Source organism: Mesitornis unicolor, unplaced genomic scaffold (genome assembly GCF_000695765.1).
Source record: "Mesitornis unicolor isolate BGI_N332 unplaced genomic scaffold, ASM69576v1 scaffold10764, whole genome shotgun sequence".
Classification (NCBI taxonomy): Eukaryota; Metazoa; Chordata; class Aves; order Mesitornithiformes; family Mesitornithidae; genus Mesitornis; species Mesitornis unicolor.
Genome location: NW_010182045.1, coordinates 7,121 through 17,151, shown reverse-complemented (window position 1 = coordinate 17,151; position 10,031 = coordinate 7,121). Strand labels below are relative to the sequence as shown.

Below are 10,031 nucleotides of genomic sequence, written 5' to 3'. Positions count from 1 at the left end.
ATGAGCTCTGTAAATCAGTAAAGGGAGAGAATTTGCCATGTTGCATCCAACACCCCTGTATAAGGACACAAACATCTCAAAAGCTCTAAAATGATGTTTAACTGATCCCAACACACAGTTTATGGGGGCTGTAGTAAGTTGAGTAGATATTCAGCATGTTGAGGTATAACATCTTCTGTTCTGGGACTGTGAAAAACCTCAGCTGTGGCAAAGCAATAATATCTGTAATCTGAACTATATTGACTCTGTCCTCTGTTCCACTAAAAAGAAAGACTATAGGATTTTAAAATAGTAATACAATAGCTCATTCAGACTTATCAAACATCTGGTTGATGGACATGAGGTGTTTTCAGAAGTACTTTAATGATGAGGCGCCTTGATTTTTGGCTTTTTTAATTGTAAAATACTTTTGAAAATTTGTATTACTATTTGAAATCAAGATAAGACACATTAGCTGCATTAAAAAATGTGGTTGTTCTCCTCAGAAATCAAAGGGTCTTCTACATTGCTATATTCTGTAAAAAAAGCACCGGGGAATATGGCCACCAGAACATGAGTCACGAACCAAATGACTTCTAGCAATCACACAACAGTGAAGTTGCCCTGCTTAGATTTTAACTATAATATCCCATCATTATTTAAGAATTCAATCTAAAGCAAGTGAAAGTATCTTTTCTTTATCCATGGTGTGCATGCAGCAAAATATCCCATGAATTCTTCCCAAAATGGAAAGCCGCAGCTGACATGAAAGACATCAATTTCACACTTTTCCTCCGACACAGAACCATTTCCAGCCTGTATATGAACAGAAGCACAGTTGGTATCTGTACTGGTATTGTAAATTAAAGGAACTTAAAGCTTCTTCCATGCAGAGCAACTGATTTTTGCTGACTCAGGTGCCCCCTAGGCATTTCACTTCAGGAAGGGTGAGGAAGAAGCCTGTTGCACCAAGTGGACTTCCCAATTGGCAAAAAGGTCGCCATTTACCTTTTGCCCAAGTTTTGAATATTGAAAGAGAAAGAGAAAGATGAGTTACAAACCCTTTTTTTTTTTCATTTTCACTTTTCTGCTTCTGTTTGTAGAGCGGTTGGGTTTGTAGCACGTCAGCAGCACAACTTCAACACTAGAGAGCTTCTTAATTGTCTTTATTCTCTTAATTTTCATCCGAGCGACTGAAGGGAATTCTGCCAACTAATCTCCATAGCTGACCAGTAATACAAGCAAAGCAATGCATATTGATGATGGATTGCAAAGCAAAGTAGGTAATTTTTTCAGTATTTAATTTTTGGGAGTTTTTGACATTTGTTTTTGATGTTTATTTTTACGTGAGAAAATTAACTTCCAGAGCATCTGAAAAAAAAATGCAAGACCCCATTGGAAATGTCAAAGTGTATCACTATAGCATTTCTGAAATGGTATAGACTGATTTTTCGAGTTGCATTCTTAAGGCCTGTAAGTATGAGTTGTAAGTTTGATAAACAGGTGTTTTTCCAAGGCAGCAATAAGAATGCTCTGATATCCAGGAACTAATTTACAAACACAAGCATGTTTGTTCTGATTTGTATTTCTGAGGGAAGATTTACTATGAATACCTGGAAGGTGTTGGATGCCTTCCCAGTGGCTGTTTGACAAAAATGCTGATCAAAATTGAATTGAAGAGGGCTCTTTTAAACAAATAATCATTCACCTTTACTATCTACTCAAAAAATAAATTGCAAGAAAAAAGTAAACTGAATTTGAGAACTCTTCCTTCTGCCTGTGCTACGTGAATTGTTCCTTATTTTTTACCGAATCAGCAAATAAACTTCCTGGAAAGAAAAGACTGGCCAGAAAAACAACACAGTCAAGTTATGCTGGACACATCGCAGGGTACAACAGGGTTTCGAGCACATTTTGTCGGTAAATGGGTCAGCTGTTTTGCAGCCAGGACCAAGCAAGGCAAAAGGGTACGTAAGGGAGGAAAAATACTCCATAGCCATTCCCCACACTGGGAATACATGTTGTTTTCAACTTAATGGAAAGCAGAAATAAGTTCTTTCTAAGTCACGCAAGGTGCAACCATAGAAGAAAATGAATTAAATATATGAAAGAATTAATTTTTCAAGGCTAAATCGTGAGCATGTAATCAATAAAACAAACAAAAATTTCCTGAGGTTTAAATATTTGCATCTTCTGCTAAGAAGTACGAGCAGCTGCCACCAGAAATACAACTAGGCAGTACTTATAAATGCGGTGTACAGATACTTGGTAATCATTAAAGCAATGTTTAATATTGATTCCTTCATAAATAATTTTGTGTAACACAAGCAGCTAACTGAAAATTCAGTTTTCCTATTCCTAAACCCATTTGTTGGCATAAGAATCCTTTTGTTTTACCAACCCAACTAGCCAAGTATTTAGAACAATCAAACTCTCTTTATGCCCTAAAATCATTTCATTACAGCCATTCTCATGCTTTAATTCTAAAATTAACTAATTTTGTAATAATATAGCATCTAGCTTCTATAGAGTGCAGGGCATAAGTAGAAAGCTTTTAATGCTATTAATACAGATAGCAAGCAGAAGCATATATGTAAAATAATTTGGCTGGGATAAAGCCCATAGCAGAAAGAGGGAGCCTGGCACCAGTCTCATAGGTGTGTTAAATAAGGCAGATACTGACAACATGAGTTCCCCAGCAAGGAAACTTCGACCAAAGTCCTTCAAATGGACCCCATGAGCTGAAGGAGAGGAAAGATTCACACTTTCATTGCCTGTGGAGTGAAAGCTTCTTTTCCAGTTATGCCACCGTCCAATGTGACTCTGTACCTTTCTCTGCCTCAGTTTTGTTATCTGCAGAATGTGGGGAGTGATGGACAGGGCTTTGGGCAACCTGGTCTGGTGGGAGGTGTCCCTGCCCATGGCAGGGGTTGGACTGGATGAGCTTTAGGGTCCCTTCCAACCCAAACCAGTCTATGATTCTATGATTTTATGTCAATTCGTTTTGCAAAGCACATTGAGATCTGCGGCGGGAAGGTGGTACATAACCACAAAATATTCTTAGTTTTTGTTGTTAGGCTATTGATAGTTTTTACATATAATTCAGATCGTTACAGTGACTTTTCTTTGCACGATTTGAGTCAAACTTCTGTCAGCCCCATCCCGAAGCCATGTGTGAGTTTTCTGACACACATGTCACTTGCATCTTCATGCCTTGCCTCCCCTGAGACCTCCTGGCTGGAGCAGGGATCCAGCAAGTAACTGGGAATCAGCTTCTGAAAATGGGAGGAGCGAGAGATATGTGCAAATTCTGGGAATCCACCTCAAACCCCTACCCCACCTCTTCCCGCCACCTCCCGCTGCCCGCCCCCAGCTCCAACCGGCGTCCTTAAACCCCCGCCACCCTGTGCTGGGTCAAACATTTTCGGCTGCCGACAGCAGGACTTGCACCCAGAGGTCGGCAGCACCCGGCGGGACAGACATGAGGGTGCTGAGGTTACACAGTTGGGCGCCCCTGGGGGCTCTCCTCTCCCTGCTCTTTTCTACCAGTGTGGCGGTAAGTGAAGAGACGGTGTAAGGAAATGCGGCGGGAAGCGCTGTCGGAGAAAATTCACTGAAAATGGTCTTCTTTCTTCTCTTCAGTACCTTGCTACCAGAGAAAACTGCTGCATATTGGATGAACGATTTGTAAGTACCTGAAGCATTACCTTCAAACACTAATTAAAGCTAATTCCTATGCTGATTATTAACTACCATTGTCACTTTATGTGATCTTCATTGTTAGTTTCAATACTTACTAAATGCACTGTGCTTAAACCTGTTATCTATTAATAGAGGTATACGCTAGGTAAAAACATCAGGGAGGCTACACTGTTGATGAAAGCATATATCCAGAACATGCTACAAGTAGCAGCGTGCACCACTTTCTTGCTTTGTGTGTGTATTTGTACACAGTGTGGAACTAAACTGCCTCCGTAAATTCAAATACAGCAGACAAAGGGGCAAATGCCTGCCTTTTTTTATCCACAATCATTTGTATAAGCGGTGCCCTAATTATGCTAATTGTTGTTCTTTCCACTGTAGGGTAGCTACTGCCCAACAACATGTGGCATTGCAGACTTCTTTAATAAATACCACCTCACTATGGATAATGAGCTGCAGGAAATGGAGAGAATTTTGTGGCAAATTAATAACTCCACAGGAACAACAGATCATTTGATTCAGCACATCCAAACCCTCTATCCTCCCGAGAAGCAGACGCTACCAAGTGAGAATATAAAAATAACGACACAACTGAAAAAATGCAATTTATGTAGTTGGTTTTTAACTTGCCTACTTGCAATATTTGTATGCCTTTGTCTGTTTTACAGATTCAATTGATGGCTTTACTCAAAAGTCCAGGAAAATAATTGAAGAAATTATCAGATATGAAAACACTATTTTGTCTCATGAAAGTACCATACAGTAGGTATCTTCCAATTTTTATACCACTTGAAAATCCAAATCATTTTCTTTCTGTTCTGTTACCACTTTACCAAGTGCAGCAAAGGCTCCCTCAGCAAGGCTTTTTGTGCTGGAGTGGACACTCATTAGTAGCTGCCACACGACACAAAAGGATGGCGAAGATCTGATATCGCATTCTCTGCTTATCTGCATAAGCCATTAATTAACCACACAAGGAGTGCAAGATAAGAATGTCAGGAAGCATAGTGAAATTTTCATTTGTTTCCTTTGCTGTGCCAGCAACTCCTAAAATTTTTTTCATGACCTTTGGAGATTTTATTAGAATGAGTTTGTGCTGTAATTTAGAGTGTGTGGAGTATTTGTACAGTCATTCACTCTGGCTAATTTTGCAGCATATTTCCATGAGAATCAGCTCAGTTACAGTGATGAAAATCATAATTAACTATAAACTCAGTAGTAGTCTTTTGTAAATTGACATTGGAAATAAAATTGAAAAATATCATATATTGATCATATATTGAGGTTGCTCAATCAGTATTGAGCAACCTGCTCTGGTGGGAGGGGTCGCTGCCCATGCAGGGGTTGGACTGGATGAGCTTTAAGGTCCCTTCCAACCCAAACCAACCTATGATTCTATGATCATTAACTTTCTACATAATAAGGATATGTTTTTTGTCCTGAATGTAGAAAAATCTCCAGTTCTATAATATTACATCAAAGACAATTCAGGCATTCTGACACTTGCAGCAGAGAAGTAATTTATCATTTGCTTCAGGAGAACAAAGCAAAACTTTCCATAGAGTTATATTAATATATTAATTACTAGTTTTTCTGATTAGAGTCAAGCCAAGTTTTGCAGAAGGTTAAGCATGTGCTTTCCTATTTTGGCTAGTGTCCTCAACTTTAAATATCAGTGCTAATAGAGGCACCCCCTTTTACAGGGGTGTATATAGCAGCACGCTACATGGGTGAGGCATATGAGCAGGGAAGTGTGTTACGTATTCAGAAACAGCTGTGACAACAAGCCATGTTTTTATCTCTCCATCCAGACAGTTGACAGATTCACATATAACCAACAGCAACAGGATCACGCAGCTGAAACAGAAGATTGCCCACCTTGAGTCCCTCTGTCAGAAGCCGTGCAGAGACACGGCTGAAATACAGGAGACAACTGGAAGAGGTGCGCAAAATGCTTCTTGTATGGTGGAGGGTTAATTCTGGTTTAAGTATCACCAGCTGGCATCACAGTGATGACTTATCTCTAATCTTATAGGCTATTTCTGCAAAGGTATGTAAGATTGTCAGTTATGAAACCAGTGCTTGAATCAATGTAAGTGCTAGGTAGATGCTCTGCAAACAGGGTATTCAGATGGAACAGAGGTCTTGCTTGCTTCTTTGGCCTTTTTGGCCAATATATGATCATCCCAAATGTATGCTAATCACGAGGGACAATGACTAGAGTTTCCTTGGACATAGGACAAGCAGAAGATAACTCATTATCACATTTCTACTGAGTCACCATATAAAAAAAATTAATTATTCCATCAGCTCTGAAAGTGCATTTTTGCTGCTGTAGAAATTAATGCAATTACTGTATTTTACATTCAAGTTGCTTAAACACTATATGAGACTAAGTTCCCCCTCATCTTACACAAGTCTAGTGACCTTCAGTAGGATTTTCTATGGCAATGACATTAAAGTATGTGGACTCAATAGCTAACTTTGCAACAATGACATTTAGATGAATTGTAAGCAAGTCACATTATCAGATAAATGTGAGGATAGAGCCGTAGCTAGATTAATAACGATCCTTTGAATATCTTTACTTCAGATTGTCAAGACATTGCAAATAAAGGTGCCAGAAAAAGTGGTCTTTACTTTATCAAGCCTCAAAAAGCCAAGCAGTCGTTCCTAGTCTACTGTGAGATTGACTCATATGGCAACGGCTGGACAGTTTTACAGAGGGTATGCCACTGTCGTATTATTACCATGAGCAAGCTTATTGCATCAGCACTGTTTCTATTTGCCTACATAAGATACAGAACTTTTTGACTGAGATTTTTGTTGGGTTTTTTTGTTGGTTTGTTTTTCTCAGAGACTGGATGGGAGTGAGAACTTCAAGAGAAGCTGGGTTCAGTACAAGGAGGGATTTGGACATCTGTCTCCAGACGACACCACTGAGTTCTGGCTGGGCAATGAAAAGATTCATTTAATATCTACGCAGTCCACTCTGCCATACACCTTACGAATAGAACTGGAGGACTGGAATGGCAAAAAAAGGTACTTGCTCATGATGCTTCTGAAAATGACAGCTTAAAACCTACTGCTCCCACTGCTGCATCAGTCTGTACAGGTCTCTGTAAAAATGAAGAGCCTTTAGACTCACTTCTGATGTGCATAAGATACTGCATGGGACACTGCATTGGCACGCATGCCTGTCTGAAGGCCATGTGCTGGCAGCCCCAGTTTACTTGGCAGAAGAAATCTGTTTCTTCTCTTCAAGTTTCTTCACATCTTATGCACCTTACGGACTAAATGATCATTGTAGGTCCCTTCCAACAGAACTATTCTATTTTATTCTCTCTACTCTATTCTCCAGGACGGCTTGTTATCCTTGCTATTTCTTGAGACATCCACGCTTTCCTACCACCAAGGATTACCACCTAAGGAAGCCTAAGCATTATGAACCTGGGAGATATATAAATGTGTGTTTATGTAATGTAGCTCCTTCATACAGCACTGAAGACTAGTAGTCAGAAAACACATCTGGAGCACAAAAGCTGGTTGGATGTGTCATTGAACTGAGGCACAATCACGCAAAACCAATTCCTTGTCAAATGCTAAGATGCCATAAATGCCTTTTCTGCAGTGCTAACACCTATGTCATTTTCATTTGTGCATGCATTGGGAGTGCAGCATGCTCATGTTCACTGTTGTCCTCTGTTAACAGCACTGCGGACTACGCTGTGTTCAAAGTGGGAAGTGAACAAGACAAGTATCGACTGACTTATGCCTATTTTATTGGTGGTGAAGCTGGGGATGCCTTTGATGGCTATGATTTTGGAGATGATGCAAGTGACAAATCCCTTACCTCGCATAATGGCATGCAGTTCAGTACCTATGATAACGACAACGATAGATATGCTGGCAACTGTGCTGAGCAAGATGGATCTGGATGGTGGATGAATAGATGCCATGCTGGCCACCTCAATGGCAAATATTATATAGGTAAAGTATCTTCTAAATAGCTGTAACCTAGGGATGCCATGGAGCTGTTAGTACCAGAAAAATGTATGGACACATTTACTGCTTTAGAAAGCAACTAACTCTTTTGCTCCATCTGATATTTTTTAGGTGGTGTGTACACATCGAAAGATGCTGGTCCAGCTGGCTATGACAACGGCATTATCTGGGCAACCTGGCGTGACCGGTGGTACTCCATGAAGAAAACTACAATGAAAATCATCCCATTCAACAGACTGTCAGTGGATGGACAGCAGCACAACTTAGGCAACGTCAAACAGGTTCGACCGCAGGGCCAAGGAGATAGCTGAAATGACAACAGGGCATAATGATCATTTCAAACACTGAGCTTGGACAGCTGAAGTGTTAAGCCCACTGCATCTTAGAGAAGTTGGCTTTGTTTGCTGTTTTGTCACAGAAATATTTATACTTTGATGTTACTATACCTTCCACATTACTGTTTCTTTTAACAGATAGATGAATGGATAGTCTTGTGATCAGAAATAATCCCTTGCCTTCGTGTGTTTTAAATGCTACATTTTTAATTTCCAACTAGTACAACAATGTATGAACAATATCAACATGTCATCATAGCCTTATGCACTTCTTTCTTTAGAAGAACATTAAAATGCTCTCTTTTTTTTCTTCTGTTGCAGGTTGGAGACTCGTAAAGGCAAAATTTCACAGACTGCTCTGAACAGGGGAAAAAAAATCTTTTCTCTCTTAAACACTGAACTACCTAACATCACATAGTTCAGTTTTGACTATGAAACACCGTTGACTGTAAAATGCCCAAGCCTTTTCCCTGAGCAGTGCTTACCTCTGTACATGGTTGTTTTTTTCTGTACAAATTCTCAATAAATTTTTGATTATTACAAAAAAAACCTGAACTTGTTACCTGTGCTCTACTGTTGGCCAAACAAAACAAAGTAAACTTTATGATGGTTGGAAAGTTCCTCGGATCAAACATCTTTGATTTAGGCATTTTTTTTTCAGTAGTTTCTGCTGTTAGTTTAGAAGCGTGTGTTGGAGCTACTTCTCTACAAAATGTGGCTTGTTTCCATAAGCTTTCGTTTTGTTTTCTGATGAAACTGATTGATGACATAGATCAAAGTACATAGCAACTCGAAAGAGGCTTAGTTTACTGCTGAAGGCTACTAAACTGAGCTTACCACAAAATAACAAATACGTTTTCAATCAGGATGTTTTAGGAAGTGTACTATCAATGACCAAGAACAGATATTTTACTCCAGAGTGTACATATTAACAAGTTTCTCAAATATTACTCAGAATAAAAGTTTCATTTGCTATATAGCACATAGTATTACACTGTGCAACCATTATTCTCAAACACCCCCTTTTTATTCATAAATACTTAAAAAAATTAATCTAACATATCTGGTGCCTTTACCCAACCAAAAAAGTGTTAAATTTTGCAGTAGAAACTTATTGTATTTTACTTGCATTATCTTTTTCTAGATCTAGTAATAATTTTCCACATGACTCACAGTACAGGTTAGGAACATCAAAGAGTTTGCAATGCTGTCAAAAGGCACTCACTCAGAATATTTGATGAGTGCATTTGAGGGGTGCATTAGCAAATCAAATTAGGTTTATGGATAAATTGCTTAACAAAAACACATTCAGAAAGCTAGAATACATCTATATATCTATATATCTATCTATCTCTGTGTCTCTCTCTATCTATATCTACAATATATCTATATATATTTCAAGTTGAAATATTAAGTGAAATATGAAGTGCATCCTGGTCTTTATTTTTAGCTACTAGCAAGAGGCCAGAAACTCATCTGGTATTTCTGAACAGCACATTCAAATGCTTTATTTTAAAGGCAGGTAGGCATTACACTAATAAGACACATCCTAAAGGCAGTTCTTGCCACCTCAAAAAAAGAAAAGCATTTAGCTTTTGGCCACAATGATTTGTCTGATGACAACCTGCTGTAACTCCACACATTTCACTGGTGTGAGCTGGCACGTTATGGGTTGCTCACCAGAACTAAGATTGGCTTGTTCTTCCAGTTGATTTGTTGATGGATGTCATAAGTTTTCACAGGCCATTTTGACCTCTTTGGAGAGGACCATCTGCTCCAGTGGTCAGGAGGGTCAGAGCTACCAAATCCAAGAAGCCTGATCTTTCAAAGGAGTCCTGTACCAGAGTTCATCAGGGAGTCTGGAGGATCCCAGTTTGCAGTTATATTCTCCGGTCACGAAAAGAAGACTGGCAAGCCTCATGCCTTTTGGAGCTCCTTTCTACTGTTTCCAACCCGCTACCAGAAAGGGCCTAGAAAGATCTCATTTTCCTTCTTACTCTAAAAGAGTTA

At 39.2% G+C, this 10,031-nt stretch overlaps 1 protein-coding gene across 1 annotated transcript; it reads left to right on the top strand.

Moving 5' to 3' along the window:
* The first annotated feature begins 4,068 nt into the window (after nucleotides 1–4,068).
* Nucleotides 4,069–8,513, top strand: FGG (fibrinogen gamma chain). The gene is made up of 8 exons (XM_010183639.1): nucleotides 4,069–4,246; nucleotides 4,350–4,443; nucleotides 5,493–5,623; nucleotides 6,275–6,408; nucleotides 6,539–6,723; nucleotides 7,394–7,671; nucleotides 7,798–7,967; nucleotides 8,343–8,513. The coding sequence occupies exons 1-8, from the start codon at nucleotides 4,123–4,125 to the stop codon at nucleotides 8,355–8,357; spliced, it is 1,131 nt and encodes a 376-aa protein (XP_010181941.1). The 5' UTR covers nucleotides 4,069–4,122; the 3' UTR covers nucleotides 8,358–8,513.
* The last annotated feature ends 1,518 nt before the right edge of the window (nucleotides 8,514–10,031 follow it).

Coding starts and splice junctions, on each gene's coding strand:
- FGG (XM_010183639.1), top strand. CDS start 4,123: ATGGATAATGAGCTGCAGGAAATGGAGAGAATTTTGTGGCAAATTAAT. Junction 4,247..4,349: donor CGAGAAGCAGACGCTACCAA/GTGAGAATATAA, acceptor TCTGTTTTACAG/ATTCAATTGATGGCTTTACT. Junction 4,444..5,492: donor TCTCATGAAAGTACCATACA/GTAGGTATCTTC, acceptor CTCTCCATCCAG/ACAGTTGACAGATTCACATA.